Source organism: Punica granatum, chromosome 4 (assembly GCF_007655135.1).
Source record: "Punica granatum isolate Tunisia-2019 chromosome 4, ASM765513v2, whole genome shotgun sequence".
Classification (NCBI taxonomy): domain Eukaryota; kingdom Viridiplantae; phylum Streptophyta; class Magnoliopsida; order Myrtales; family Lythraceae; genus Punica; species Punica granatum.
In genome coordinates, this window is record NC_045130.1 from 33,052,410 (window position 1) to 33,064,694 (window position 12,285).

At 39.5% G+C, this 12,285-nt stretch overlaps 2 protein-coding genes across 3 annotated transcripts; one reads left to right on the forward strand and one right to left on the reverse strand.

The window, feature by feature from the left end:
* On the forward strand, positions 1-7,157 carry LOC116204065 (ubiquitin carboxyl-terminal hydrolase 5). 2 transcript variants are annotated; one of them, XM_031536122.1, is made up of 13 exons: positions 5-333; positions 900-1,154; positions 1,574-1,718; positions 1,811-1,870; positions 1,987-2,082; positions 2,615-3,016; positions 3,683-3,823; positions 3,948-4,118; positions 4,417-4,674; positions 4,754-4,902; positions 5,094-5,588; positions 5,979-6,252; positions 6,554-7,157. In XM_031536122.1, the coding sequence occupies exons 1-13, from the start codon at positions 191-193 to the stop codon at positions 6,683-6,685; spliced, it is 2,721 nt and encodes a 906-aa protein (XP_031391982.1). In that variant the 5' UTR covers positions 5-190; the 3' UTR covers positions 6,686-7,157. The 2 variants fall into 2 exon arrangements, with proteins under 2 accessions (XP_031391983.1, XP_031391982.1); XM_031536123.1 differs by lacking the exon at positions 6,554-7,157 and having other exon boundaries at positions 1-333; positions 5,669-6,011.
* Positions 7,158-7,574: 417 nt separating this feature from the next.
* Positions 7,575-9,083, reverse strand: LOC116204341 (cytochrome P450 94A2-like). Its single transcript, XM_031536427.1, has one exon. It carries the CDS (start codon positions 9,081-9,083, stop codon positions 7,575-7,577), a length of 1,509 nt encoding a protein of 502 aa, XP_031392287.1.
* Between the last annotated feature and the right edge of the window lie 3,202 nt (positions 9,084-12,285).

Here is a 12,285-nt window from a genome sequence, read left to right on the forward strand (position 1 = left end):
AACAAAATTGAAGGAAAAAGAGAAAAAGGAGAAAAAGGGAAAACTCTCTCTTGCCTCTTCTGTCTTCATATTCCCTCTCCTCTTGACCTGTTTGGTTTTCTGGGAAAATAGAGAGAGAACGGAGAAGAAATTTTCCGGTGACTTTCAGATCGGCGGCGCCGACGGAGAGGGACAGGAGAGAAAAGGAGAGATGGCGATGGAGGTGTCCATGTGCAGCAGCAGTGGGAGTGGGGAGCTGACGCCGGAGGAAGAAAGGGTTTTGATCAGAGACATCGCCTTAGCCGCTGAAGCCAACGCCAAGGAAGGCGCCACCTTCTACCTCATCACCCAAAGGTCAGCTGCTTGCTCCTTCAGATCATTGTTGAAACTAATTTCTTGTATGATAAATTGCTCTGGGGGACGGAAGTCGGGGTTCATCAGTTGAGTGGCTGAGCTCGTTTACTGACGCATGAAATTGCCACCCTTTAAGGCCTTGTTTGGATATGTCTTTTGAGAAAGACGAAGGAGATGATGATGAAAGGGGAGAAGAGAAGGCTTATCTGGTGAAACAGAGAAGATTGAAGTTTCTAGGCCTCATCTTGCCGCTGAGTACTTCTCATTGATCTAAAGGATACTCTTTTCCCTCCCTTTTCGGGTAATTGGTTGCATAATATGCATTTAAGTAGCCTACAAGATGAGATTTTTGGAGGGCTTGTGTCCTCGGCGGTGGTAACATGCCCTGCACAACTGAAGGGAACGTGATTTGGGGTTTTGTATTCCAATGAGTGGTTACCCAGTTAAATAGTTGGTTCTCAGCGGTCCATGTAAAGCTAGACAACGAGCTTTTTCAATGTTCTGACTTTTGGGGCTAGAGTGAAATCAGTTTGTGGATGATGACATCTTCTGGTTTTTTATAATAGATGGTGGCAGCACTGGATTGAGTACGTGAACCAAGACCAGCCGAACAACATGAACGATGGATCCTCTTTATCAGAGAATTGCGATTCAGTGGGCTCGAGCTCTCTAAAGAAGCCCGGTGTAATAGATAATTCTGACTTAATTTATGATACTGCTTCAGACGACTTGAGTACGGGCATTGAGATTCACGACACTCTGCTAGAAGGTCGTGATTACGTATTGCTTCCGCATGAGGTTTGGAATAAGCTGTTCACATGGTGAGTTTTAAATTTGAAGACTGGTATTTTTTTCTTTACATTAGATGATTTTATGCTTTGTCATATGTTTAGAACTTTATCTTACCCGATGATGTTAGTGTGATGCTTAATTTCATCTAAGCGTTGTTCCCTTCTCCGAGTTCTTGATTGCTCACCTAGTCTTGGGGATCCCATCCTCAATTTTTAAGATGGAAAAAAGGAGGGAGAAAATAAAAGCTATCTTCATCTATTCCTTGTACTTATAAGAAAGGTTTGCTTGCTTTGAATACAATTTTATTCATGTATTTCTTTGATGACTCAATGTTCTGGCATTATCAAAGATACCTTGTTAAAACGAGCTATGAGGCAATGCTCATTTTCCTTGTCAAAATATAGGTGATGCATATCGGAAATCTTGAGCATTTATTCTTTGCTGCTAGGTATGGTGGTGGCCCGACTCTACCTAGGAAGGTTATTAGTTCTGGTCTCTCTCAGACAGAGTTGGCTGTAGAGGTGTATCCGCTGCGGCTTCAACTGCTTTTGGTGCCGAAGGAAGATCGTTCTACAATAAGGATAAGCAAGAAGGTATGAGATCAGCTTCATACACCAATTTCATGAAAGGGAGGTGTAGTAGTATGGAGGATTGTTTTGCGCTAAAGGAACTTGCCATTTTGCAGGAAACTATTGGGGAACTTCATAGAAGAGCCTGTGAGATCTTTGATCTAAACTCTGAACAAGTAAAGACTTCATGCATCTCAGCAAGTTCTTTTAATTCAAAGTAATTTTACTGAATCCTTTTTCTGGTCCAATATTCTTTCCAGTTTGTTGTGTTCAAGGTTTTATTGTGTTCCAGGTATGCATTTGGGACTATTATGGCCATCGGAAGCATGCTTTGATGAATGATATGGATAAAACACTTGATGATGCCAACATTCAGATGGATCAGGACGTAAGTATCCTAGTTGGGAGATATATAATCACTTAAAAAAGGTTTTTAACAACCTGTGGTTTCAGTTGATAGATATTTTTTTTGTTCTTATGTGCATATGAAGCCTAGGGGAAAGTATTCCATGAAATTTTTGTGATGTTAATAAATTTAAGATAAACATGTTTTCTCTTATTGAATGAAGTTAATATTTTGGAGTGCTGTTAAGGAGTTTGGTCATTGCTCAGCACCTCTTGGCTTGATAATCGGCCTCCAAAGGATTCAATAATTGATGATATCCTTGTTTTTTGTTTCTAGTAAAGTTATGCGAGTATTTGATTACCTCTATTGCGGTATCCTTCTTGCTTCATATCAGAACCAATTTTAGAAGGCCTTGACTGGCGTAGAATTATGTGCTGCAAATAAAACTAGCACCAGCGAATTAAGTTTGCAACTAGATTTGTACACAGTGTTTCTTGTGCTATTTTTGCAGTGCTTTACTATTTACGCTTTGTTTGACAGTTCATTTCTCGCGCCTTTGATCTATAATGAACAGATTCTGGTGGAAGTCCTTGATAATGCAAATGGGTCTGCTAGCATGAGTCACGGAAATGGTACCTTAAGGAAGGAAGCATCTTCCATGTTTGTTGAGCCTCTGAAGTCAAACTTATCAATTGCTGGAGGTTTATCTGCCAGCAAGTTCTCATCTAAAAGCTGCATCTCTGAAGCGTCACAGAGTAGCATGACTACTGGTGTGAGAGAATCTGACAGTACATATGGAATCAGTGGGGTGAATACAAGGGGTTCATCTGTTGGTCTGACTGGCCTGCTGAACCTGGGGAACACCTGTTTCATGAATAGTGCCATTCAGTGCCTTGTTCATACTCCCGAGTTTGCAAAATACTTTCAGGAAGATTATCATCAAGAGATTAATTGGCAGAATCCACTTGGCATGGTGGTAAGTATCTGGTTCATTGACACATGTCAAACAATTTATGAGTTTTACTGGGTCTAAATTCAGTATTCATGCACCCTGTGGTTCATGAGGTCTCGTTATGTCCTCTGAAGTTTAATAAATGATTTCAATCTAATTTTCTTCTACTTAACCCTGAACACTAAAAGTGCTAGTTTCCTGAATGGAATCTGATTCATGCGCCTCTCATGGTTTGGAGGTGAGGGTAGATTTGGGAATCCATATACATTCTATAAAAGTAAGGCCTCACTGAAATGAAATTGGAGAAGATTTGGTATCCCCAAATTTTAGTTTGGTGTTTGAGGTTGAGGTGAGTACCGTTATCTTCAAATTTTAGTGGACTGAACCCCCCTAGCACTTATGTGTATTCAAAATTCAAGTGCACTAACAATTCCGCAACCCTCCCACTTCACATTACAGAAAGCAATCGAATTTCCATCTGAGTAACTTATAGTGATAGTTTACTGGGGTAAATTGAAATGATTTTCCAAATTTCAGGAGACAATTCGAGACTTTTACTAGGTGAATAGTGGCCACATTACCTAAATCAAGGGGGCAAATCAAAATTAGCACTTTTTCATTCTTTACCCTGAGACCTTTGTAGTTTAGTAAAACTTTCTGACTTGTTTAATTGAACTGTTCAATGGTTAGGGTGAGTTAGCTCTAGCATTTGGTGAGTTACTGCGGAAGCTATGGGCACCTGGACGAACCCCAGTTGCACCTCGTCCCTTCAAAGCTAAGCTGGCCCGTTTTGCTCCTCAATTCAGTGGGTACAATCAGCATGATTCTCAGGTCTGATGTCTGCTTATTGTTTAAAGTTCATCTGATGTATTTTTTCCCAGTTGCATAGGGGATAAGTTATGTGGTCTTTTTTAGGCCTTTTGCCTCAATGAATATGCTATATATATTCCTTCAGGAGCTGTTGGCTTTTCTCTTAGATGGTCTTCATGAAGATTTAAATCGAGTCAAGGAGAAACCATACATCAAGTCTAGGGATGCAGATGGCCGATCCGAAGAAGAAGTTGCAGATGAGTATTGGGCAAATCACATTGCTCGTAATGATTCAATAATTGTGGATGTGTGTCAGGTGAGGATCACTTTGCTGATTGACCAAATTTAATAAGAAAATGTCGAAACCTTATACACCTGTTTTCTCTAGATAGGATGAAATTAGCTCTGTTTTTACTAGACTTGTGATGAGGTTATGGTCTCTTCTTTAGTATATATCATAGTAGCAATGAGTTCTGATCTTGCCTGAGCTTCTCACTGTTGTTGTAGATTAGATTCAGGACTCATGTGAATTTCTTTAGAAATTTAGCTTTTAATGCTACCAAGGAATCTTGAACAAAATCTTATACATGGTCTGGGCATTGGCACATTTACAGGGACAGTACAAGTCAACTTTGGTTTGTCCAGCGTGTGACAAAATTTCTGTTACATTCGATCCTTTCATGTACCTCTCCTTACCACTCCAATTCGCCAGCACGAGGAGTATGACAGTGACAGTTTTTACCTGTGATGGAAGCTCTTTACCATCTGCCTATACTGTAGCTGTTCCAAAACAAGGGCGCTGCAGGGACTTGATACAAGCACTTAGTAATGTTTGTTCCTTGCAGCCAACTGAGAAGCTTTTACTCGCAGAGGTTCGAAGCTCTAGACTTTTTGAACAAGTGGCTTATATGAGTATTATTTGATTAATAAGCTTTGGCGTCCAATTTGCAGGTAAGAAACCATGGAATCCAAAGAATAATGGATGACCCGTTAATCCTATTGTCCACCATTAAAGATGATGACCATCTCACTGCATACAAGATCCCCAAGTTAGAGAAAAACGCAGTTCATCTTCGTTTGGAGCAGCGCTGCCAAGAACAGTATGTTTCTACTTTCAACTAAGCCTACCCATTGGCCTCTGACTTCTAACCATTGTAAATCTTCGTTTAGCCAAATTCTAACCTATGTAAATCAGGTCAAAATGTCTGCTCTCTTATCTTACTGTATGCTTTTATGGTCTTATCTATGTCGGTGATTCTCTATTTATTCTTTTTCTTATGTTTGAAATTAGGACTGCTAATGATTCCCAAACTAGATGGAAACCCTGTGGAACACCTTTAGTAGCGGTTATCTCCAGTGATGGAATGAAAAGAGGTGATGTACAGAAAGCAGTTCACAGGATGCTCATACCTTTCCTTATGGACAAGGCTTTGGGACAATCTGTTCCTTCTGATCCATCAGACCAAAATTGTAACAGTAGTACTAGTTCTCAACCAGATACGTCGCCGAAACTACCCCTTCAGTTGGTTGATGAGGATAATTCATTCATTGATCTGTCAGAGGGAGAAGAAAAGTCCATTAAACTTTCCTCATCATCATTTATGCTTGTGGTAATGAACTGGTCAACAGAATTATCAGAGAAATACGACACCCAGTACCTTGAGAACTTGCCTGAAGTGTGCAAATATGGGCATGTAAGCAAAAAGACGAGGACTGAACCTCTGTCTTTGTACACTTGCCTTGAGGCATTCTTGCGTGAGGAGCCACTGGTGCCTGAAGATATGTGGTAAGTTGATATGCGTTTATATCTAAATTGGGTTGTGCTTTGATATCCTCTTTTTTATTTTATTTTTTTAACTGCTGCAGAGTTGTCCTCTTAGTGCAGACAGTAGGAGCTCTCAGATCATCCAGGCATTTTTGAACATGCTCGAGGATTAATTACACATGATCTTTGAATGTTTTTTTCGTTGAAATATGCCATAGCAGCCCCGCTGACAGCAAACCCCCTATCCCGGGGGCCGCGCTGTACTCTCTCTGTTTTTTCTTGAGTGTATATGATGACACATAAAAGCTGAGTTCTTAGAAATTCTGCCAGTTTTCATTGCAATAGAAGAATCCCCTTCATGGTTTTCTTATGATAAATTTTTTTTTCTCATGTTGGTGTTCGTCTCTGCAGGTACTGTCCTCAGTGCAAAGAGCGAAGGCAGGCAAGTAAAAAACTTGATTTGTGGAGGCTTCCTGAAGTATTAGTTATCCATCTGAAAAGATTCTCATACAGCCGTTCGATGAAGCATAAGCTAGAAACCTTTGTCAACTTTCCAATCCACGACTTTGATCTCACAAACTATGTTGCCAACAAGAACAGCTCCCAGCGACAGTTATATGAACTCTACGCATTGATCAATCATTATGGTGGCATGGGCAGTGGACACTACATGGCGAATATTAAGGTCGGTATGGAGTTTTAACTTTTGGGCTCCACTTTGTTCTAGAAAGAAAGAGGAATTTTTTCTGTTGCATTTTGCCATTCTCAGTAAATAGCAGAAATAAGTTAGAAACATAAGAATTTGCGCTCTAGCTAGTCGCATTGGATCGTAAAATGAATAGCAATTATGGTAAGAAATGGGCTTTCTGGAATCACATGGAACCTACTTTCCCATTTCATCTCCTTTTCGACCCTCCTGACTAGCTTTGAAGCCTGAGCTCTTCTGGTGGACTGATGATTTTTCATGGTTACATCATGATATGCAGCTTCTAGATGAGAACAGGTGGTACAATTTTGATGATAGCCACATAACACCCATTAATGAAGATGATGTCAAGTCGAACGGTGCATATGTTCTCTTTTATCGGAGGGTGAAGACGGTTAGCAATGGAGCATAATCTGTCAATTGTGGGACGAGACAATATCAAGTACCAAAGATAGATTCAAGGGCATGGTTCGGTTTACTCCAAAAAACAAGAGGGCGAGGAACAGGCATCAATGCGCATTCCTTGGAATATCGATGTCAAAGATGGAATATAGTGATTCCTGAATATCTAAAGTGAAATTTCGTAGCACAATTATTAAATCACAATATTACATCTTCTGGGTGTCCCTTCTTCAGATTCATACATTAGGGATCCTGCAGCGGTTGAGAATATAAATTATAGAGCCCATTTTTAGTCGAGAAGTTCTGCTTTTGAGGCTTTCTTCTTTTTGTCAGGCGGGTTGCCTGCACTATTTACCTTATGTTTTTGGCTCTCAAAAACAATGTAGAGTAGAAATCCTTAACCTTGTAATTGAAAAACGAAAGATCATCAATGAACCTAATTAAAGCTTAAAACGACAAGTTTCCATTGAGAGTTGATAGTCCAATGGTTTTTATACTTTTTGGTATGTTATACCATCATGCTTACGATTTTTTGCCTAACCTTTTTGTCTGAGATAATATTTGCAGAGACTCATAGTTGTAGAGTCACACTTGATTATACTCGTCTTTTCTTTTGCCAGCTACGGAGATGCATTTGGTCTAGGTACTCCTGCTTGAAGGTAAGTGATCAAGTGCTGATTTTTCCTTGAATATCCTCACTTTAAGGTAAGTGATCATGTGCCGATGAAAGAGCTTCGAAACAAGTACTTATGTCCTCATAACTATGAAGCATAGATGAGAGTATACATTTCTGCTGTTCTTTTACCTTATTTGAGACTGATGGCTCAGCGATTCATATTATGCCTGCACGCATCTTATTATCAAGTATACGTGAAATAATTGTTAACTCGTGATTCCTTTTAGTCCTTAAATTCCGGATACCTTTCTCTCACTTTTACAGGCAAGCCACCTTTCATTATCAGGGTGAGGGAAAGGGCCTTCTCGGGGCACATCCGGTTGTCTCGTGCCTCTATCACGAACCTCTCTATCATTAACGCTGCGATCGACTTCATTTGTATGTAGGCCATGTCCTTCCCAAGGCACATCCTAGGTCCAGCGTGGAAGATTGGGTATCGAAAGGGGCTTTCTTGCCGGAAAAGCCCATCTTCGAGCCACCTCTCAGGCTTGTACTCGAGGCAGTCCTTCCCCCAGATTTTCTCCATCCTGCCCATTGCATAGGGACTGAATAATACGGTCCACCCTTTCTTGACTTGTGTCCCATCTGGTAGTACATCATCAGAGATACATGCTTTGACATTGAAGGGCGCCGGTGGGTATAACCTCATGGACTCTGTCATCGCTGCATGGAGGTACTGCATCTCGCGAATCTCCTCATAGGTTGGCATCTCCCCGAAGCTCCTGTTGTGCTTGGCTCGAACCGCCTTCACCTCTTCCACTATCTGCTTCTCAACTCGGGGGTTTGAAGAAAGAAGCCAGAAGAACCATGTTAGACTGGACACAGTTGTGTCCATCCCTGCCAACATTAAGCCAATGCCAATGTCGCGGAGAGACTCTATTGACGTGTAGCCATGGTTGTTGAACCTTGACATAACATCAACCTTGCTCATCCCCCTCGTCTCTATGAATTTTACCTGTATGACTCTCTCGAGATGCTTATGCACGATGTTGATCGAGTCCCTGAGTCTCTGCTCCGACCCAATGGTTAGGAACTTCTTCACCTTCCACATGAAAGGGAGCAAGTGGTGAAGCCTCTCATGCGAGATAAAACTCGATTGTTTAAATGCTGTTAACAGGGTTGTGCTCCCATTTCTATCGTTGCTTAGTGAACCGGGACGTTCGTCGAACGCCAACTTGTAGAAAACGTTGAACATGATCGAGTTGAATATCTCTTGGAGGTCCACGACATGGTTTGTCTTCGAGGCGCTCTCCAGAATCGGAATCAACCTTGTATGAGTCTCCTGTGCCACAATGTCCAAACCAAAATCACGGAGTGTGTTGGAGCCGAACTCGTGAGCTGCAATCCTCCTCTGGTCCTTCCAGCGTTCACCGTCGAGGACGAACATCACTTGGCCGAAAAGATCCCCGAAGTGAGATGTGAACCGCTTACCCTTGGGATAGCAGTCGAAGTTGGTCATGAGGATGTGCTTGACGTTCGAGGGGTCAGCGGTCAGAACCAGTGGAGGTATACCGGGGCGGTGGAGGAGCATGGTGTTGGTCGGGGACGCCGAGAGGATCTCGGTGGTCCAGTCAATGAACCGATTCCGATTCTTAATGAAATCTAGTAGGTTCCCGATGAGAGGACCTCCATTGGTAGTTATACTCGAGGCATTGGACTTGTAGACGTAGAGGAGAAGAAGAATGAGGCAAGAGGATATGAGGAGAAGGAATTGCACAAAGAAGTCATCCATGGGATGTCAACAGTTTTGTGATGGGGTTGTTTTGAGGTGTTCGAATATATGTACAAACACACACACATCTATGTAATTTATAAACTTAACTCTAAATAGGGACAAAATAGTTGGTGTCTTACTAATTCATATTCATATGTTAATATACTATAATGAAATTAAATAATAATAATTTATTATTGAGTAATAATATAAGAGAAGAATAATTAAAAGTTCATTAAATATATTATTCAAATAAATTAAATTTATTCAAATTCACAAACACTTAATATATATATTTAGAAACGGAGCGTTCTGAGATCAACTGGTTGGCCATCATGTTCATGTTTTCAAATATATATATATATATATATATATATAGGTGGGTAGATAGATAAATATATAAGGGGAGGGATCTATATAATTTGGATGGTTCAAAGGGTTTGAAAAGAAAATATTCTTCATAATAATCACGAGCCTCCATACAATTTTCTTCATAATAATCACGAGCCTCCATACAATTATCCTATATATATATATATATATATATATATATATATGGATTAAACCAAAAGGTAAGAGCTTCGGACCGGATTGTTGAGCCCATGTTCTTGTCTAGCAAGCACACATCTTGCTATTGGCATGGTTAGCGAGACTAACCAACATCAAATTTAAGTTCCGTTAATCGTTATGCAAGGCGGTGGCCTTTGATTCAATTTGAAGATAATAGTGGAAGGCACTCCTGACTATAATGGGATTTGACAAAATGTGCCGGTTCGGTTTGGTGATGGATAAAAATTGATGCGAATGCGGTAAGGATCTACATTTTGTATCATAGGATTCCATTTCATTCATATCTCCCTTATGTGCTCTTAGAACTAGGATAACCTAACATATAGGATACTAGTCACATTACTTGGGGCAGCGGGCTAGCTTACTGCATGCTGCTTCGCATATCAAGTCGTAAACACCTGTTATTCCGATTAGATATCGTATAGTGACCCAAGAGCCTTGGATATTGCTCGTCTGGATGTGCTCCTAACTGTGCAATGAATGATCCAGGACCGGAACTACGCTTTCCCCTTCTTTTAAGCTACATTGTGAGGAAGAATCACTACAAAAAAAAAAAAAAATTGGTCGTAAAAGTTGCACTATTTGTTCCATTTCAAGAAATATATTACCAGTCCACTTATAGAAGCTAATCCATCTGCCCACTTAAATGTATTGACCATAGCCGTCTTGATTAAATTTTAAGTAAGATAGGGTTAGGCCATATTGACTATAAGCACTTCAGTTCATTTATTTTGTTACAACACAACCTTTTGATGCATATAAATAGAGCATAAATCGGAAAAAAGAAACTAGTTTCCATTTTTTCTACCTCTGCAATCTTCTCTTGAACCTTTTACCATGTATTCATCGATGGACATTCATTGATTTTCTGAGCCAAAAAAAAAAAAGAAAACCTAGTCTCCATTTTATATTATTATTATTTTTGTTACAGGGGATGTCCATGGTACTAGTATAATGAATCCATTTTCTAATACTTTATAAGTTAGGAATGGCTACACAGACGGACTATATAAAGCATGTTTAACCTATATAAATCTTGAATACAAGTGCGTTAAATAGTGGCCTAATTGTAAATATATACAATTAATTCACATTAACAAAATATTTATCAAATAAATAAATAAATAATAAAAATAAATACATACATCCTAAGAATATATACATATGAATAGCATGTATTGACTGCACAAAAGTTGATAACTTTAAATGGGAAAAAGAGATCCATGAATATGTGACAAAATTACAACTCCTAATATCGTTTTCTTCCCTGAAATTTTATTTGGAGAATGGATAAATGCGGTGGGAAAAGTTTTGTACCAACCGTACCATTTCCAAGTCTGTTGGGAAAGTGTGATTAAATTTGGTAGATTGTGGTTAATTAAATTAGATAAATAATATAAGTAATTAACATTGATGTTATCAGCCAGAAAAAAAGAAAAAACAAAAGGCATTGGCGTAATTGTAAATTCAGGAACACCAGGGCATCTTAGTAGAACTAAAAAAAATGGATATAATGGGCCAGACATGGACAGCCCATTTATTTTGGACAAGATTATACAGTGATGATGTTACAGTCTTTTTTTCTTTTCTTTTTTTCCCGGTAGCCTGATATTATATATAGTTTTGTTATTATTTTTATGGAGTAAGGGGATTTACTTTGTGGTCCTCGACCTTAACTAACAACCAAAAAGTTTTGAGATCCTATCTTATCTTCCTAGCATGTATATGCATATGTCCTCCGAATTCAAGCCAACCTTCCAACAATCCCGCAAGCCACCTGGTTCACGTTGTGGTCAGCAGCGAAGGTCCATGCCAAGTAACTTGGTAATAGTGTGGAGGCGTAAATCCAGATGATTTTCCCAACTTCAGAGGGAATGTGAGTTGATTCAAACGGTTCGGCGCTTGCTCCGTTTAAGTAAGATTTCGGGTTTGAGTTTTTATGAATGCAGAAAATTCACGTTGAGAGAGTTCTACCTCTTAGTGGATCGATCCGGCTTGACTGGATTAGTCGAGATCCAATTGAACTTTCGAATATCAGGGTTTATACCAAAAATAAAAATAAAAATGAGACCTCTACATGAGAGACGGTCTTTCCATGCTATTGGTTTTGATTTTTGATTAGTCGGAACCGTAGTTCCGCCACTTGCCTTCGGCCGCCGAACCACCAGCCAATCCATAGGGGGGAAACTTTGTGTTCTATCTAACAACTGCGAGGAAAGGCCAACGTGTTGACAAATTTGTTGATTTTCTATTATAAAGGGGCAATAGATCTAATATATGAAATAAGAAAGGAAAAATAATAACAAAGAAGTACGAAGAATCTACTCGACCAAACTCTCTATCTTGAAATATAGCCTGTTAACGTTTCTGCTAGTCATTTAAAGTTAGGCTCCAACTACTCACATGGTTAATTTAAATGATCTGACACTTATTTTCTTTAATCAAGATTTTGGATTCGAATATTGTAAATAGAGAAAATTCATATGCTAATAAAGTTTTACCTCTTAGTGAGTCAACTCGATTTGAATTGAATTAGTCGGTATTCATTGAACTTCTGAATACTAAAGTATACAACGAAAATAAAAAAACTAGGCTCCAACCCTCCATCCTTAAAGGGCCAAATTCACTCCACCGAAAAGGTCAAATAAAC

Coding starts and splice junctions, on each gene's coding strand:
- LOC116204065 (XM_031536122.1), top strand. CDS start 191: ATGGCGATGGAGGTGTCCATGTGCAGCAGCAGTGGGAGTGGGGAGCTG. Junction 4,675..4,753: donor AGAAGCTTTTACTCGCAGAG/GTTCGAAGCTCT, acceptor TCCAATTTGCAG/GTAAGAAACCATGGAATCCA. Junction 6,253..6,553: donor ACTACATGGCGAATATTAAG/GTCGGTATGGAG, acceptor CATGATATGCAG/CTTCTAGATGAGAACAGGTG.
- LOC116204341 (XM_031536427.1), bottom strand. CDS start 9,083: ATGGATGACTTCTTTGTGCAATTCCTTCTCCTCATATCCTCTTGCCTC.